The following is a 20,405-nucleotide window of genomic DNA, read 5'->3' on the forward strand; positions in this document are numbered from 1 at the left end:
ATGCTAATTTAGAACTATTTAACCTTATTCTCACTCATCTACACCTCTACAACCATAATGCATTAGGCATGAACTATGACGCATTGGTCTCTTGTTCTAAATGTCCACAACATAAACTTCACAATTAGACAATGTCCATTTAATTAAACTTTCCACTAATAAAGATTACCCTCACCACAAAACTACTAAATTTTAATTGAGACCCAATACTACTTGAAAACCAACCCTCACCACAAAACTATAAATTTTAATTAAGACCGACTAATACTTGAAAGCTAAAACATATATTTGCTTCCGTACGACCCTCATAAGTATGAGGCAAAAAAATACATTGCTGGCATGTATTTTAAATTTTAAATCTGGGGAAAAAATGCAAAACGCTGGATGGGGTTAAGCCAGGGACTAGGAAGAAATCACAATAGGTAAGAAACCTACGTTGCATTGTATTTTCAAATGAGCGCTGTGATATGCGTACAGTGGCAGGTTTTGAATTAGCGAAGGTCTTTTTGGCATACAATAATCTAGGGTTCCCCTGCGTCCTCATCAATGGCAGAGCCATCTCCTCATTCTGTCTCCGACGAGATTACAATGGAGAAAGAGCAAGAGGAAGAGAAAGATGAGGACGATGATGAGGAACAGGAGCATGAAAGGGAGGTTAAAGTAGGGCAAGTTAACAAACTCATCCAGCGATTATCCCAGGAGAAAGTACCAATACGCGTTCACGACATTAAGATAAAAGGTAACACAAAGACTAAGGATTCTGTGCTGGAATGCGAGCTCGAGGAAGTAAGGAACGCGCAGACGCTGCAGGAGCTGGTGCAGGCAGCTACCCGGGCCAATGCTCGCCTCCACAGGTTGGGAATCTTCCAGTCTGCCAACATTACCCTCGACGCTGGTCCCCCTGATCTTCCCGACACTGCCAATGTCATCGTAGTGGTTGAAGAAGACACCAGTCCTTTCACTGGTGACATCGGCATTTTCTCTAAACCCCAGGTATTTCGATTCTTCAATTTTCCTCACACCTCCTCAACACCATACAAATACTTTCAGGGCTACATAAATATCTTTCAAAGCACAAATACATACAATTTCAGCTGTCTTTAACGTGGGAAAAACCTTGTAATGCCTTCACTGACACGATGAAGCAAAACAATGCGAAGAAACTAGATTAACCCATAGTCGATAAAAGCAACAGAAAACTCAGAGCACAAGCTTTTTCTAATTATTCTAGTTGCAATGACTTCATTAAAGGGAATAAAATAATTGGAAAGAAAACCTCAAATGCAAAGTGGCTGATTGTTTTCCTTTAAGTTAAATAAAGAATGTTAGATTAAAGGATGCAACTTTTGATTTCTTAAATCACACAAATGCCGAATTTAATTTTCTTAATAACAATTCAAGGAAATCCTTGAAATGATGGTTATAATTTTTGGTAAAGGAAGGAGAACGAGAATGAACACAGTTCCATCACTTCCATCTGTTACAGGGTCTGTGGTTATCCCCGGCATGAGAGTCGAGACACAATCAATGGTCCATTCCTAATATTGCAAAACTGAAATAAAAGAGATTTGCTAATTTTCTGAAAGGCACATTTCTCTTAACAATTATTGTACTGACCTTTAGAAGTCCAAAAGAGTTAGATCGCTTACTGAAATTTTGGGGTCTGATGGCCATGCGATAGATTAAGGTAGGAAGGTATTGGTGGTCCTTGTTGTGAGGTCTAGCTACTGGTCAACCACATCGTATCCAAGGTATGCGCAGATTGCCCTAGATCAGTGGGGAGGACTGGTCGAACAGGGCTTCCATGATAATTCAAATGCAGAATGAGGGATAATCTAATATCTTAGGCATTAGAATTTGAACATGTAACTGATAGAATGCGAGTGGTGGAGATAAGACCACAATGGCATGATCTTGACAATGACCTGGTGAGTGAATTCAGTAGATCATTATAGGAAACTTAGCACTGTGAAAATCATTATTATTCAATAAATTCCAAGGATGTAAATTGTGTGCATGCGTGTGCGTGCGTGTATTTACATTGCAGGTGGAAATCCTAAAAGTAAGGAAAACAGCTGCTAAGGTGACTAAGGTTGATGAGGACATAAATTGGGATATTGCCTCATCTGCCTCCAAACATTAAAATGTGATTCATCTGCTTCCAAACCCTAAAATGATATTATTATGCACCATATATTCTCCAAAAGTCGCTGGGTGGCACTGTTGATTGACCTTGGGAAGTCTAATAAGGGGCTCAAGTGATTGCATGGGACCTGACATGAATCAAATAACTTTGTACGATGTTGTAAAATGAGTTAAGAAACCAAAGGTATCTGATATAATCATAAACCTATTGAGAGCTGTGGCAGATCCATCGAAATGTAGATGTTGCCACAAGGACCATTGAGGTTGACTCCAGGACATAAGTGGGTCTGGCAACCTATTTGTTATTTATATAGAGGACTCACAGTAAATTTTTTTTTTTTTTTAATATATGAGACCAATATTTTATCTTACAAGTACCCTTCTTTTCAATCATATCAATGATTTAATCATCACCAACAATTGATCATGTTGTTGTTTGCATGTTCAATATATTCATCGTGTAAAATATTGGTATGCCCAGCTGAACAAACCATTCATTTGTTCTATATTTCTGTTTTATCTTCAACAGTTTTAGCATATATAAAAAGAGTAACAATCAGAAGCCTTTTCACTCTTGTCTGTATCAATTTTGTTTTGATAGGAATGATGCTCTCATTACAATCTTCTGAGTTTGACAAAGAAGGGTGTCCATAAGCGAGCCACAATATGCTTCTATAACAATTTTGGCATTCCATAAACCTAGCCAAATCACATGACACCTGTATACCACCTCCCTTCTCTCGCTGGTTTCATTTTTTGTCTTTTCCTTGTGCTGCTATATTGGTTTCTTTATCATTTTTCCTCCCAAAGATGCTGATGTTAAAGCCGCACTCTCTTTTTAAGGCCCTTCATTTATGTTAGAAGCTTCCAGTTCCTCCCTTAAATACATTCCTGGGAAGTATTTTAGCTCATTCCCAATGTATCTGCATGTTCCTTTCTATAAACTTATCTGCTGTACTGGTTACAGTGCCCATGGCTATTACCATGTGGGAAGTACTTCATGTATTTCAGGCAAGCATATTGTTTCATAAAGTCATTCACATAGCTAATACTTTTCTTAGGAATTTTTGAATTGGCCAATGAAGTTTGAAATTTCATATGAAATTATCCCTTAGATTTGAAATTTTGAAAATAAGAATTAGGTCCAAAGTCCAATCTGACGAGTCTCAACCAATGTTTCATATGAAAGTTTTATAGATTTTGAAGGGCTTATTCTCTTTGAAACGTAAAGCTGTCTCAAGTTGTCCTGACTAACGAACTTTTTAGAACTCTGTGATCTACTTAGCAGACTCTCATTGCATGAGATTGGGAAAATTTGAAGGGATGGGATTTCTGAACAAGTATACATTAGTAAATTTCAACATGTGTTTCTTATTTGAAAAGATTAAAAAAATGAGAAATATCATATATTTTCTTTTTTTGATAGGTAAGCTGCAGCATAAGTCTGCTCTGTATATTGATCAGAATATATTTTTTTATATTGCCTTAGGCTCCTGCCCTTACGTTGCAGAACCAGGTGAACTTGGACTTCTTTGACTGTTATAGTCTATTTACTGTTTCTTCGAGCTGTAATAAAATTGCAGGCTATTAAGTAGTCTCTCTGATTTACATTCTCAGTATATAATTATTAATGTACACTATAATTTTACCTTAATTCCAGTTCCTGTTTCTGGTTGATGAATTCATACATTCATTCAAGACTGTAGGTCGGTTCCAAATTCGTTTCTTTCTTTTGGAAGAAGCACCCTTTTCAGCATTATGTCTTTGTTGCATCAAGGTTGTGGTTCTGAAATGCAAGAACGGGGAACCATTGAACTAGTGCCTCAGCCTTGAGGAACCTGTTGATGTTTTGAGGCATTGGAATCCCAAGCTACCAATTTTGCCTCTTGAACCATGTTGTTCATATTACCGAAGAATGATTTCTTTATTGGCTCTTATAAGAGAGGCCTAACCGTTTCCTTTGACTCTTTGAGTTGCAATAACGATGCCACAAATCTAGAAGAAATACTTATGTTCACCTTGTGCTAGTTGTCCACAATCTTGAAGTTGTCACCAAGAACTCACTTCATGGCCAACAATATTGTTGGGATAAGGTGACCCAACCATAGGATTCTTTATTGGTTTTTTATGTATGCATTTTTGGAAGATGCTAAATAAGACCAAATCTTCCAAAGGGATAAACTTGGAGCAAAAAAGAGTGTTTTTTGGGCTATATTCTCTTTGCTTTGTTTCTTTTGCAAGAGTTGTGCATAATAAGACCAAATCTTCCAAAGGGATAAACTTGGAGCAAAAAAGAGTATGTATTTTTGGGCTTTATTATCTTTGCTTTGTTTCTTATGCAAGAGTTGTGCATAAAGAAAGTTTCTAAATAAGTTGTAAATACATTGAATGTAGATGCTTTAGAAATTATTTCCTTTTGTATGAAAACTCTATAAATACAAAGAGTTGCTGAAGAGATGTAAGAGAGAGATGAGAAGTTCTTTACACCGGGTTATGCTGCCAGATTTCCTCTAGGATGGAGCAAGATGTAAATCTTCATGTGAAGGCTGTAAATGTATTGGTAACTTCTTGTTGAATAATACATTGGCTTGATGGTTTGGAGGGTGGGGTTTTTACTTGAAAATATTTTCCCCACATGTATCTGTGTTTTCTTTTCTGTCTCATTCTTCTGGTTTCATGATTGTGGAATATTAATTCTATATGTTGTAATGCTGCTGAAATTGATTAGATTTGTAGATTGTAATCACTTTCCTTTAAGGTTTTAATTGTGGAAAATCAAGTATGTTTGTTTCCTCTTTAATTGCATAGCAATATGTGCTTGTATTTGCTTATTAGAAGCTATTCAAGAAATCTTTAGATACTGGATGTGCATATTGATCTCAAATGGCTTTTTGGTATGTTTTCATTTCCCTTCAATTGATATTAGAGCTCAGTTTTATGAATTGCATGTTGCTTGGATGTGAGGATTCACAATGTTTTTGGTTTTGGGTATTTCTTTTGTTAAGTCTTTTTAGCTTGCAAAGCTTGAAGGATTTTGTTTTGAAGAAATTGGCAAATAATTAATCCTTTGATGAGTGAAAGTCTTGCAATTGATTTAGTCTTTCAGGAGACAACAAACATTACTTGAAGGACGGTGAAGATAAAGAAAATAGAGTTGGTCATGTTGAAATGACATTGATCTGGAGCTCTTGATTGACAGTGAAATAATTCCTGATACATGGGTATTGGAAGGTTTCCTTTTTGTTACCTGCAATGCGTAGAGTTTATGGAGTTGATCATTGGATTATCTGGAAGCGTCTGGATAACCTATCTATGTTAGATGCATGTGCTAGTAGTGGTTGTGGAGTTGGTCTACAAGTGGACCTAGAGTTCTTGTACTACGTTTTTCTTCTTGGATGCTTGTACATGCATGGCTTGGATTCTTGTTCGTTGGATTTGAGGGGTTTATAGATTTTCCTTTAAAATCTATGACAATGCTCATCTGTGATAATCCATTATTCTGGGTTCAGTCGTTTGGTGTTTTTTTAATACTTTTGAGATTTCCATATGAGAAGTGGATGTGGATGTGCATGGGTGTTCTTCAACACAGTGGTTTTGCAGGTTTTGCATGCTCAAGAGAAACTTGTTATTTTTTGTGGATCTATTGAAGAGCTATTATCTAGACTCTGGTTCCTTTAGGGTGTAACTAGATGAGATAGTTGTAGTTCTACATGCATGCATGCTTTGTGCATGGAGAGAGGAGGTGTGTTTCTCTGCACGGAGATGTTGGTATGTGATTAGTCACTCAACATTTCTGTGGTGATGTTTTTTTTGAATTTTGGACTATGGCGCTCGATATGGACATAATTGACAAATCAGATTTGTGCTTGATTTGGTGTTTGAGTTATGTTGTCTACATTATTGTTCTATATGATCTCATTTTTACGTGTCACTGATGTGTTAGTGGGTTTGCATGTTGCAATGATTGGATCTACAAGTCATGTAGTCAGGTGTGTAGGCCACCCATTTGATTGCAGTGGGCTAACTTGGATGTGGATTGTCTATATTCACCAGATTTGGTTCAGTGTTGGTGCAAACTTTTTAGCTGGCCTTGTCTGTGGTTGCTTATGCATTGGTGCGGTTGCTTTGGGATGAGCGAGTGGATGATAAGTGAGTACTTGGATAGTCGGTTATGGTGTCCTATATCATGGTGAATTTCCTTAGTTTGGAAATCTTGGCTTCACTCAGTGTGATGTGTGTGCTTGGATGATTTTCAGATTTGGGGAATGGTTTGTCATATGCTTGGAGAGCTCGGTATTACATTTCAATGGGAGCTTTAGCAGTGGCTGTATTTTTCATCACATGGTGATGGATGATCTTTGTTAGTGTTACAAATGTTGGAGGATGCCTTAGATCTTGTTGCTGCAGAAGGGTCTTTTACATTTGTTGTTTCACTAGTTGGAGATGGTATCTTCATGTGATTGGAGATGTTGACATCTTTAGGATTTAAGGGATCCTTGGTAGAGATGTGGTTTATGCTTTCATTTGATATGTAATCATGGTAGCTTTTATGTCATTGTTTTTTCTTTATTACTAGTTTAGAGTTGTGACATGATAGATTCATTTGATATGATCATGTTATCTTTTCGAAGATGTTTTAGATCATGTTGTCATGTTTATGTTCCTGATTCCATGGTTGGAGCTTTGGCATTGATCTTGGTATTGAGTACTTTGATCATTGCCTTGATACTTCATGATAGTGATATGTTGCATTGGAGTTTGGCATGGAGTGATTGATTACAGGTGCTCATGGATACTCAGAGACTTAGGTGAGGCTAGAGTTCTCTTGATATGAGAGACATGTTGTTGAGATGTATACGCTTGATGATATTTCAGTAGAAAGTTCGAGGAGCCTACATCTTGGTTGGACGTGAGTTTAATAGAGACGTATGAGGAGGTTGTTCTTGGATAAGTCACGGTGACTTGCATATCTTGGAGGAGCATTCTCATCCCCCGCTCGTGGTCTACTCAACAATTTATCACTTGAGAGGTATCACTGAATGTTACTTTCAAGTGCTTTATGTTTTCTTTCATATCCATGGATCTTGAGCTAAAGTTAGATGGTTTTAGAGGATTCACTTTGAAAGATGGATAACATGGTTATCTCCTTGAGGTGTTTTTTTTTCATTTATGATGATAGTAGGAGATGGTAGTGGGCCGATTTTCTGAAAAGGAAATGGAATTGTTTGGTCTTCTTTGAGAGGCTTACATCTATGTAGAATCATGATATCATGTCATGTTTGATCTCTTAAGGTTGATTGGTTTTGGATGTTGTGATAGCTTTTCTCTTGGGGTTGTGAAGGGGATCATACTTTGCACAACTGACATTTAGAAGTGTTTGTGGAAGCATATGGTACATGCTTATGATTTGCTAGTTCTCTCTTTGGTCTTGGTTATTTTCTTGGATGTTTGGGTTCACAAAACATTATTTTTTGAGATCTATTGGAGCTATGGTGGTCACTATTTTGTGGTCATATGTTATCAGTTGTACTTCACTGTTTTTTGGTAATGACATGGTGCTTCATTTATCTATTTTCTTTGTTGGATGTGGAGAACATGGGAGAGTTGTGTAGACTGGATGAGAGATGTTTTTTTTTGCAGCAATTTTGCTACATGATTTTGCATATTTTTGTGGATGGTTCTTGGTACTACATGGTTACACTTTCTGTGTGTTGTTATAAGTAGACTCGCTATGCCTTTGATTTTTCAGATTTGACATTACCTATGCAGTGGGATTTCTTGTATGTGTTTGGTCTTCATCGACTAGTTTGCACATAGAGCTTGAGGTTGCATATTATGGGTTGGTCATGTTGCTGGCATGAGTTTTTTAATGTCGAATATCTTTGAGGTATGAGCGATTGGATGGGTTAGCATTTGTAGTGGATGTTATTTCCAATCTTGTGGGTTTATCAGTTGAATTGGAGCAATTAGTCTGTTTGTTGTTCTGGTTGATGTTTTATCTTGTTTTCTAGAGGATACTTCGCAGTTGTGTTGGGCTAAGAAGTTGATGTTGTTGATGCTTCTTTGTAGCTCATGAGCACAGTGGAGTGGTGGTGGTATTCTGTAGCCTCTGTTATCATTGGTCTTATGCTTGTGTTGTTTGGACAGGTGTCTAGTTGGAGCTGGAGAGCATGTGTCATTTCTATTGGGTCCCATCCAAGTTTGTTCTCTTTTGTTTGTTGCCAAATTAGCCAAAGAATTTGCTTCAACACTGGCCTCACAATATACATGATCTGCTATGTAGTCTTCTAACTAAGTAGTGTTATTCAATGCTGCATTAAGGAGGGCCTTCAATTTTGAATTCGTTTAGATTCTTTTCAAGGGCCTTTATTACTACAAACGAGTCTCTTTCGATTTCTAGTTTACTTATTTTTAATTTTGAAGCCCTGCATATGACTTGCCTATTCCAATCCTTTATGATGCATTGAGCCTCAAATATGCCAAGGTTACCTCTTGATACTCCATCAAAATCTAGCCTATAGTACCTAAATTGTGGTGGTTGAAATTTTACCATAATTCCTTTATTGTGGGACTCAACTCCCCAACCCCATTAACGAAGGAAATAAGAGTTTCATATTGCACATGAATATGAAAGGAAAAGCATAGACTCCATCACACGTATAGAACAAGATGTTACTGGAATGTTTCTCCCTGATTTGGATTCCTTTTTGCTTTTGGTTTTAAAGTTCTAATAGTTGATTATTATAGGTTGCCTTTTTAATTTTTTTCTACAATATAATGGGGGAACTATAGAGGCCTTTACAAAAGAAAAGAGCTTCAAAATCAAATACGATATAACAATTTAAACTATTGAGATGATAAGAAAAACTCGTCAAGGAAGAAACCAAGACCACGTAGGGTAAGTGAAAAATCCAAGTCTTAGTCCTAAGGGATCAAATTACTGAGAGGGGGGTGAAATAGTAATTAACCAAATAATCAACTTTTTAACTTTTAAACCTTTATTTCAAGAACAACTTAATAGCAACACATAAGAGCATTTAGCACATAAGAACATCCACAAGATTGACATTGAGATCTTGTCAACTTCTCAACCTTTAAACCTTTATCTTGAGAACAACTTAATAGCAGCACATAAGAGCATTCAACACATAAGAACATCCACAAGATTGACACATAGATTTTGGTGTCGCAAAAACCCAACTTCGGTGAAAACCGTGGAGGGGATTAATACCCACAAATTGTGCACTCTTTTGAAGTATGCCATGTGAGGAGCTTAATCTTGTTAGGAGTTACAAAAATACTATTAGGTGCCACCTTGCTAGGGGATTTACCTTTAGCCATCTTAGGAGGTTTACCCCGTCAAGAGTAGCCTAGTTAAAGGACTCTAAATACTAGTTAAAGTGCCATCTTGTTAAAGGATTTACAATAAAGGACCGGTTAGGATCGACTCGGTTAAGGGGTTTTGACTGCTGTAACTATTACAAAACAACATAAAGAATGATTTGTGGAATAGCACTACCTCTGCTTGATTAGATCCATTGAGGCTCAAACACACTTTATAACATACTCAACTCTACCTTGGCTTGACTGTGCCTTGCGCCCTTCACCGCACTTGCTTGACCACGATCAACGACAACAAACGTTTCAGCCTTTATGATTACATATTGGACTTTCAAGTTCACCACCTTAATGAAGCTCTAGAATTTGAAATCAATACGTATTTCAAATTCACACTCAGATCCAACTACCATAAGACAAATCTTAAACCACAAAACACGTTTACAAGACTACACCAATCCATTCTTAGAAATTTATGCCAAGAGCTCAAACATGTTTTGACCAAACACTTGCTTCCTCTAAATCTTCTCCATACATTGACATCAAACAATGTGATGCCAAATCATCACCTCTAGTTGTGTATTCATGTCACCGGATTATAATTGACTTAACTAAATACATCGCCACCTTAACATCAATCATCGATCATCAATTTACTGACTATTGTTGGAGAGCACATTTACTCTTTAACCTGTTCAACAACTCTGTCACTACTTCACCGATCACCTTTCCATTCTGTCACTGTTTCATCGATCATACTAACAATTTGTGATCATAATTGTATTAGCTTTACTACCTTGTTTACATCATCCTGAAATCGCTCTACTTGAATCGTCGCAGATTTGACAAACCAATAAATCACCAATCACTTGTCACTAATTGTTCGAGCAGTTGCATTGTCAATTCACTTGATCATCCCTTTCTTCACTTCATCAGTAGTGGTCATATCATGGACTTTTAGAGACATCCTTAATGCTCTCTTAATGATCAAAACCATTGTAACACTTTGCTCATCATGTTTATACTTGGCAGCATACTAGAAACATTAGGTTAGTAGTTGACATCAATCACAACCCAATAACTGATCATCATGCATTCAAATTTGTACCATGATAATGCTAACATAACCTGTGATTGCAACATCAATTATGCCACTAATCCTCCTCTTTGGCATTGATAGCAACGCTTGCTATACTTCAATGCTCTTACTTTGTGCACAAACGTGTTCATCAACAATCAACACTAGGAAACACAAAATGTTTTCATTTATGTCTTTCACCACTTCTTCAGATGCCCCCTCTTACATTGAACTTCACTCTTTTGTAATTTTGCATATAATATCTCCCTTTGTTAGCACATTATTCTCCCCCTTTATTAGTGCACTCTCTCCCCCTTTCACAACAATGCCAAAGGTGCCTAAACATATATGATATTTGTTCTTCTAATTCTGACTTGCTAGTACTCATTACAATTGCCCCCCCCTAAGGAGTAGCCTCTAAACATCAATACAAAGCATAAGGATATTTAATGAATACATTTGAATCAATGCAACTGCATCTTCTTCTAGTTCAACTCAGGTGGGGAATTACTCCTAACCTACCTCTTTGATACTCGAATGTATCCTTTGACAATGGCTTTGTGAATGTCTGCAATCTGTTCCTTAGTTGGCATATATTTCAACCTTACTTCCTTTCCCTGAACCCGCTATCTATATGCTTGGTCTTAGAGTGCATCATTGTGTTCTTTAAGATGTTAATGACACTTGTATTATCATAGTAGATAACCATTGGGTTAGTTACCTTCTCTTGAATTCCTTTCAGAATTAATTGCAGTGGCCACATACTCAGCTTTAGTTGTTGATTGAGATACATAGTTTTGTTTCTTACTTGTCCAGGATATAAGCCTATCACTGAGAAAGATTACACCACCACTTGTGCTCTTCTAATCATCTACGTTGCCTACCCAATCAACATTAGTGAATACATTTAATGTGGAATCACCTTTATGTCCATACCACAGGCCATAATCTTTAGTCCACTTGAGATATCTGAAGATTCTCTTTTTTGCAACCAAATGAGATTCCTTGGGATTAGAGGAAATTCTAGTAACCGAATTGCCTGTGCTATATTCAGTGTGTTGTGTACCACATATTGTAGCTTATCGATCATCGATTTGTATAGTGTCTTATCCTCTACTTTTGAGTCATCTTCTTTGGACATTTTACAACCTATTATGATCTGAGTACCAAAGGGTTTTGAGTCTTCTAATCCAAAGGTCTTCAAGATCTCTTTCACATGCTTGGTTTGACTTATGTAGATGTCATCTTTTAGTTGGTATACCTGTAATCCAATGAAGGATTTAATCTCACTGTTCACAAACATTTCAAACTCCTTCGCAAATGCAACAATCATCCCATCATTTCCTCCAAAAATGATATCATCCACGAATATTTGTGCAATCAATAGCTTGTCATTGCTCTTAACCTTCAAGTACACATTACTGTTATCACTTGTTCTTATGAAGCTAATCTTGATCAAGTACGAATGCAGTCTTTTATACCATGCCCTAGGAGCTTGCTTCAATCCATACAAGACTTTTTGTAGCTTTCACACCATATTCTTGCCTTTTGAATTAGCAAAACCTTCACGTTGTTCAGTGTATACTTCTCCTAAGATACTATTGAGAAATGCTGACTTGACATCCATTTGATATACTTTTAATCCTTTGTAAGCAACAAATGCAAGTAATATTCTTACTCCTTCAAGTTTGGCCATAGGTGCAAATGTCTCTCCATAATCTAGGTCTTCTTCTTGTGTATACACTTTGCACACTAGTCTTGCCTTATTCCTGACTACTTCACCTATCTCATTCATTTTGTTTTTGAAAACCCACTTGGTACCAATCACATTATTATCAACCGTTTTGGGCACTAATGTGCAAGTTTGTAATTTCTTAATTTGTTCCAGTTCTTCTAACATAGCTTTTCTCTAATCATCATCTTTCAATCCATTTCTTACCGTTTTTGGTTCAAATTTAGATATGAAACAGGTACCTTTTGTTGCCTTTCTTCTTGTTAGCACACCAACATTTTTGTCACCAATAATTTGATCAAGGGAATGATTCAACTTTACATACCTTAGCAACACTGATTCCCCTCTAGGTGCTTTCTCAACTGCTTAGATCAACTCTTGCTCATCCACCTGGTCTTCCATCGGTTCTGTGTTGGCATTCTGCTCAACCAGTTGCACATAAACAAGCGATGATAAATCTTAGATCCCCTTTTGCTGGATTCATCATTTTGTTACGAGTATTCATTAATCTTCACGTTTGTACTGCGTTGGCATTCTGCTCAACCAGTTGCACATAAACAAGCGATGATAAATCTTAGCTCCCCTTTTGCTGGATTCATCATTTTGTTACGAGTATTTATTAATCTTCACGTTTGTTCTCTTGTTTAGACATTTGTATGCCTTGCTCTTAGTAGAAATACCCCAAGAATATTCCCTTGTCACTTCTTGAGTCAAGCTTGCTTGTATGATCATCCTTCTTTATGTAGTATCTGATTCCAAATACTGTGAATTAACTTACACAGGGTGAACAAACATACCATAGATCATAGGGGGTTTTGTTTGTACCTTTCTTCAATTGGACCCTGTTCAATGTGTAAACTGCAGTATTCATCACTTCTCTCCAAAATGTTCGAGCAACACGTTTCTGTAACATTAATGTCCCTACACAATCAATGATGGACATGTTTCTTCTTTCAACAATACCAATATGCTGATGTGTTCTTGGAGCTGACATCTGCCTTATGATTCCTTGTTCTTCACAGTATGCAGTAAACTAATGTGATGTAAACTTACCTCCTCTATCTGATTTATGTCATTTTAACCTTTTACCGATCTCCCTCATTACTCTAACTTTGAAGATCTTAAACATGTGCAAAGCTTCGAATTTGCATTTTAGAACTACAACCCACATCATTCTGGAATAATCATCCACAAACGACATGAAGTATTTGTTCCCATGATAACTTTGAGTTCCCAGTGGACCACACAGATTGGTATGAACTACATCTAGGATTCCTTCAGAAGAATGACTTTTATTGATGAAACTAGAACTAGTTAACTAACCAAGCTCACATTCTCTGCACATTACGTTGTTTGGTTTTACTAGATTAGGCATACCTTTGACTATCTTCATCTTACTTTGATCAGATTATCAAAATTAACATGACAAAACCTCTTATGTCATAACCAACAATCTTTCACTCTAGCAATCAGACAACTCTTAACAGTAAAATTCAGATGGAAGAAGTTACCTGTCGTTTGTTCGCCAGTAGCAATCATGTCTTGCAGATGCCTCAATTGAACTCCATATGTACCCTTTGTTATTCAATTGAACAACACTGAACAAATTGTATTTCAAACCTTCAACCTTGTAAACATCATCACAATTTGTTTTATTGTCCAAAGTAATGGATCCTTTACCTTTGACTACACAAGGAGCATCGTTACCAAACCTTACTGATCCTCCATCACATTCTTCCATCTTGATGAATTTGCTTTCATCACTAGTTATGTGATGAGAGCAACCACTATCAATTATCTAATCTTTATTGTGATTCATATTGGAAACTAATGCTTCCTCACCATCTTCAGAGGGATCTTTCATTAGAAAAACAAAGACAATTTCTTCTTCATCTCTTCCATCAAATTTCTCATCGGTAACACCTTCCTTGGCTAGGAAGCATGCTTTCTTGTTGTGCTCTTTGGATCTTCTTTCCTTTTCCTTCTTTACCTCATCAGGGTATTTGAAAGAAAGATGTCCAATCTTTTGCATGAAAAGTACTTTAAAGGCAATATACCTTTGTATTTACCACTTCCCCTAGGTAACCTCCTAGCAAGCAACACTTCCAATTTCTCCTGTTCCTTTTTGGCAGACAAAAAAAAATTCATAAACATTGGAGCAATAAGCAAAGGGATTACTTCAAATATCCTTTCCTTTTCTTGCAAGAGCAAGAGTCGTAAATGACTTGAATGCAACTTCAATCTTAGGCAGACTATTATCAAAGTTACTCAATTCAAAAGCAGTCAACTTGCCAATTAATGCATCCAAAGTAACAACACCAATACTTAAGGATTTGACTTCTTGAATGCTTGAAACCCTAATACCATATTGAGGTAATAGAGTTACAAGTATTTTGATTACCGCATCCTCTTCCTCAAGAGTTCCACCAGCACCTATGATAGCAACAACCACATCTTTGATCCTTTAATTGTATTGTTCAATGTTTTCATTCTCCATCATCTTCATCTTATCAAATTTCCCTTTCAGGCTATCTGCCTTAGCTTTGTGCACATGTGAGTCTCCACCATAGGCTTTCTCTAGTTTTTGTCACATGTCATGAGCAGTCTCTAGATCTTGGACATTGATGTACTTTGCATCAAAATGAGTGCTAGCTATGGCCTCCATAGTAGCAGTACGCTCCAGTTGTGTCTTCGATTGATCTGCATAAATTCCTGCAAGAACAATGTAACAACCATCTTTTCTACCCTTAGTTTTCCTATATTTTAACATTCAAAAACAAACTATCGACATATTCATAATATGGTTGTGTTCTTTAACAATGCATGAGATGGTTGAGTTCTGATATGATGGTATCTTTATATCACAATAGGGGCATTGACAGGATAATGATGGACCTAATTTTGAGTCGTAATATTGTTATAATCATTGTTCAATGTTAACAACCACACCATTACTTTATTGCTTAGTTATCGGTTCGAGTTCGAGTTTGAAGAACTAGTTCGCATGTACAACAAACATTTGGAAAGGGGTTTTGGTTTGTTTGTAAAAAAACATGTAAAATTTATAAAGAATTATATATATGCATATTTATGAAGCCTAGAAGCATAAGTTAAAATTAGAATGTCACATAGTATCATAAATTCAAATGATTTAATCATCTAAACAACAAAAATACCATAGGCATAAACTTTGAACTTGTAATCATACAATCATGAATTGTGATGATACCATCATATATTTCAAGTTCAACATCAAAGATTCAAAACATCAAAATTAAATCATGATTCATAACAAGTTCAAGTATCATTGTTTCAAGTTCAACTTCTATTTATATTCATCTTCTTCATCTTCTTCTTCATCAACATCATCATCATTATCATCTTCTTCTTCTCCTCGTAGTTCTTCGACATTAATTGACTCAGCAATAGAGCTAAGGCCAATGGGATCGGCAGCAACAATAATAGGATTGCAATTAGAATCTTCAAAATCTTCAATGAAAAGTTGAGAAGTAGAAGCATCCAAGTCCACCAACTCTGAATTTACATCCCACCTCTTCATCTCCCCTTTTTTGCATTCTTTAGTCTTGTGCAAGAGGGGATGCAAGTTGCAATACACAAATACCAAAGTCTTTGCTCATTTTGATTGCTACCTATTGCGCTTCATTGAGTGGATGAAAGAATATGTGCTCCAATTTCTTTTCAAAGGAGATGAACTAGCAACCTATGAAGACATGGCCAAGTAAACAATTAAAATAAAATTTAAATTATGTTTATTGAATCTTGGAATTTTTAGCAATTTATGAAGACAAAGTAAACTAATAGTAATTTTTTAAAACTTAAACATAGTTGTGATATCACTTTGATTGCAAGGGGCTGCAACGTTTGGAATCTTTGGCCATGGAGGTACCACCAACTATGAGCATCCTTCTTAAATCGATGACAAAGAGCATCCTTCTTAAATCGATGACAAAGAGCATCATTACTTAGATTTTTCACATCCACAAAACGTATGAACTCATATGTAATTAAATCTCACATATCATCACCAAGAAAGAGTTTTTCAAATGCTTGCCTTGTATCCATCAGGCACTTCTAAATCTCTATATGGTGGTAGCCTTCTTGGGAGATCAATATATTGGGTATATGAGCATCAGTGCATAGGAAAGCAGATGTAGAGGAGTGGTCATTTTGTTCCATCGTTCTACAACAATTGCTGCAGTTGTTTGAAGAAAGTCTCTTGAGGAACTTGCTCTTTTTCATTTACAATTTTCTTGATTTTCTCAAGCATCGAGTCTATGCCATCATAGATCTCTCCAAGGCAAAGCTTATCTATGTCAGCATATCTAAGCATGATCATAATGGGCTCCGTGAGCTTAATGAGATATTCCACACATTCCCACCACAAGTCATGCAATATCTCAAGCTTTATTTTGGATGTCCTCTCATTGTTGCTTTGCCTGCATATAGCCCAATTGTTGCTGATTACCATATTGGAAAGTGCCTCTTTCACTTTTGTAAGTCATCTCAAGACGATTACATTTGATGCAAAATGTGTTTTAGCAACTTGTAACAAAAAATAGAGCAAATAAATACAACTATTACATACATACTTCAAAAAAGAATAAATAGTACACAATAAAAAATCAGAAATTATAAGATTAAATACTAACTTGAGTTCAAGTTCACTTACCTTCAGCAACTCCAAACGTGAGAAGATTTTGAATATTCCTTGAGTCATGTGGTGGTTTGTGATGAACATTTGGATGTCCTCAACTTTTGCATACACCTCCTTGATCCACTCAATACTCTTCCTAATCTTTTGTAGCATAAGATTGAGTGAATGAACTACACAAGCTGTCCAAAAAATATGATGGTATCTCTCTTCAACCAACAAATCAGCAATGGTCTGTTACAACTTGGAGAACGTTTCTAGCACCGACTTCTTCAATGGTACAGATGAGAGTATTAGCAATAAATTGCCCATCTTTTACTTGCCCCTCACAATCCACTAATTTAAAAAACATTGCCCCTTTAGGGTATACCGGCAAAACATTGATCAATGGACGATTTCTAGCATCTTTCCACCCATTTGAAACAATTGTTACCCTTCTTTCCAATCCATGAATCCTTTACGGGCTTCAATTGCTCATCAATCAACTTGAACTCTTGATCCAACAAGGTGGTTCATACTCTCTCAACATTGGGATCTGAATACCCTGCAGGAGCTTTATTAACACTTTTCAACATCCTCATGAAATATAGAGAGCGAACAAGATTTAAAGACAACTCATTTGTATACAAGCATCTTGTTGCATTAATGTCGACAATTTCCTTGCTTTGATTTTGAAATGCAGCAGTGGTCCCTTTCTTTTGTGTGTAAGGGGTGCTTCATTTTGAGAATCAGGGGCAATTGAAGTAGTATAGAAGGGGTGATCTATCAGAACATCTGTGGTGAATTTCATTCCCTTTTCTCTCTCTTTTTAGTTTTATTGCTACTGCCATCAATGATATTTTGCCTACGTTCTTCTCTCTCTTTTGCTTCTTCATGCTCTTGAATATATAATAATTCTAATGAATTTGGCACAAGCGAAATTTTTTTTTGAGGACATTTCTTGACTCCTGTTCAAGGGTATCCACACAAATGGCTCACCACATGGTAATATGAATTATTTCCTTCTACATCACAACCCTAACATTTCCAACGAAAAGCACCACCTCTTGGAAGAGGACGTACAATATCCACATACTTCTACAAAGGAGGATCAGAATTGGGTTCTATTCTTTGTTGGGTATTGGCATTGCCTACTGAGGAAGGGGTAGATTCCATTAAAGTTCCTTTTCCTATGGCAATAAATTGTATACATATTGAGAATGAAATTTGAGAGAAAACAATGGCTAGATCTTTGGCAATGAAAGATAAATGAAAGAAAAAAAACTTAAACAAAACAAAAAATGAAACAAGGACTTACTTCTTGTTGCCATTGTAAGCTTGCAAAGGTGTAGGAATGAGGCATAAGCACTTATAGCTCACAAACCAATCTTCCAGCTCCTCGCACAAACTAACTTTTGCTCAACCACCTATTTGCTCTTGCTCAAGACGAAATAACCTACTTGCACAACACAAATGAGTGTTAGAAGCCAACATAAGCCTTTCATGTTCAATTTTTAGGGCTAAGGAACTCAAAATATTATAAAATATGTGAAAAAAAACTTTTTTTGCCATCTGTTGGGCCCAGTTTGACGCAGTTCGAACTAGTATGCCAAAAAGGGAGCCTTGGTTGAACTGTACCTGAACTAAGTACCAGTTTGAACCCTTGCCTGGTCCAAAGGGTAAAACAACAAACTAGGGTAACTAAGCATTATTGGCATTTACAGTAGTGGTTTTGTAGGAATTCCTGGCTATGGTGAAGGAACTCAAAATATTATAAAATATGTGAAAAAAAACTTTTTTGCCATCTGTTGGGCCCAGTTTGACGCAGTTTGAACTAGTATGCCAAAAAGAGAACCTTGGTTGAACTGTACCTGAACTAAGTACCAATTTGAACCCTTGCCTGGTCCGGAGGGTAAAACAACAAACTAGGGTAACTGAGCATTATTGGCATTTACACAAGTGGTTTTGTAGGAATTCTTGGCTATGGTGAAGAGCAATTATGGTTAATAACTTCTGATGAAGAGTTCTTAGTCTATGTATGGCTTTTTCCCACTCCTATAGTGATCAAATAACTGATTTTTGTATAGGTTTTGTTGTGGAGCGCAATCATCACAATGATAAGGAAGAGCAAGTGGTTACAAGAGGTTGCCAATATAGTAGATGGATACACGGAATGCAACAACTTCTATGCCATGGGAGAGTTCAATATGAAGTTGAAACCCAAAGGAGAGGTTGTAGAACTTTAAAGCAAATGCTGTAGGGTACTTTGATTAGAAAGAATCTGCCTTCTATGCCTTATGGCTAAAAGACCAGCAGATCCAGCGAAATCTTATACCTGGTATATCAATTTAGAGGCTTCTCTGCATTTTACTCATCGTCAAGATTTGTTTACAAAATTTGAACGATTTTCAAATTTAGTGATCTTTGGAGGGGAGGATTATACTGTTGTTGATAAGGGCAACATGCAAATTCACGCCGAGGGAAAAGTTTATTATTTCTTGATGTATACTATCTTCCAAGCATGGAACTACATCTTCTCTTAGTCAAATTATGAGACATTCTTCCTTGTTGAATATTGTTTTCAGTTCTCATACTTGCATCATTGATGATAGGGAGTCCCACACTACAGTGGCTATGGAACTTGAGGATTATAGTCTTTATAGAGTTGTTGATTCAAGTGAATCTGGCTATGGGACTTGAGGATTATGGTCTTTATAGAGTTGTTGATTCAAGTGAATCTCTGGAGCACACCTTGGTAGCCAAAAGTTCATCCAACAATCTTTGGCATTAGTGTTATGGGTACTTGACTGTGCACTAGCTCTCATAGTTATCTCGGAAGGGTTTGGTCATCGGGCTACTTGATATCCAAATACAAAATCATGGAGTTTGCGGAGCCTATTAAGTTGGAAAGCAACATCAAATTCCATTTTCAGATGGTGACACTTGGAGAGCTTCCAAGGTTTTACAATTGGTTTATGCTGAAGTAAGTTAACCAATGATTACTCGTTTAGTTATTGGGTCCAAGTACCTTTTATTATTTGTCAATGATTTTAGTAGAAAAATGTTGGTGTATTTTCTTAAGAATAAATTAGATGCACTCCATACATTTCAGCAATTTAAGACCTCAAGTGTGAAAGAATTAGGTTCTTAGATTGTTATTCAAAAGTTAGATAATAGGTAGAATTTTGTTTGTCTAATTTTTCCACCTTTTGCGGTGCACATGCCATTAAGTGCCAATTGACCACACCATATAGTCCTCAACAGATTGGTGTAGTTGAGCATCAAAATTGAACCATTATAAAAGCAATTTATACTTACGTTTTTCTTCTGGATCAATCCACTACATAGGCTGTTAAGAAGAGGATTCCTAAAGAGCTTGGTTAGGAGAAAAGCCTAAGGTAGGCAATCAGAAAATTCTCAATTTTACTACTCATGTATGCATTCCAAGAGCCAAAAAATAA

At 36.5% G+C, this 20,405-nt stretch overlaps 1 protein-coding gene across 1 annotated transcript in view; it reads left to right on the forward strand.

The window, feature by feature from the left end:
* Nucleotides 1-298: 298 nt before the first annotated feature.
* Nucleotides 299-20,405, forward strand: part of LOC149530835 (uncharacterized) — a 129,561-nt gene continuing 109,454 nt past the window's right edge. The window contains exon 1 of the mRNA XM_089809285.1: nucleotides 299-993. Coding sequence (XP_089665411.1) covers nucleotides 547-993 — 447 coding nt within the window. The 5' untranslated portion in view covers nucleotides 299-546. The remainder of the gene's footprint in view (nucleotides 994-20,405) is intronic.

The sequence above is a fragment of the Cupressus sempervirens genome, chromosome 11 (assembly GCF_028749045.1).
Source record: "Cupressus sempervirens isolate cs-2001-9-10 chromosome 11, ASM2874904v1, whole genome shotgun sequence".
In the NCBI taxonomy this organism is placed as follows: Eukaryota; Viridiplantae; Streptophyta; class Pinopsida; order Cupressales; family Cupressaceae; genus Cupressus; species Cupressus sempervirens.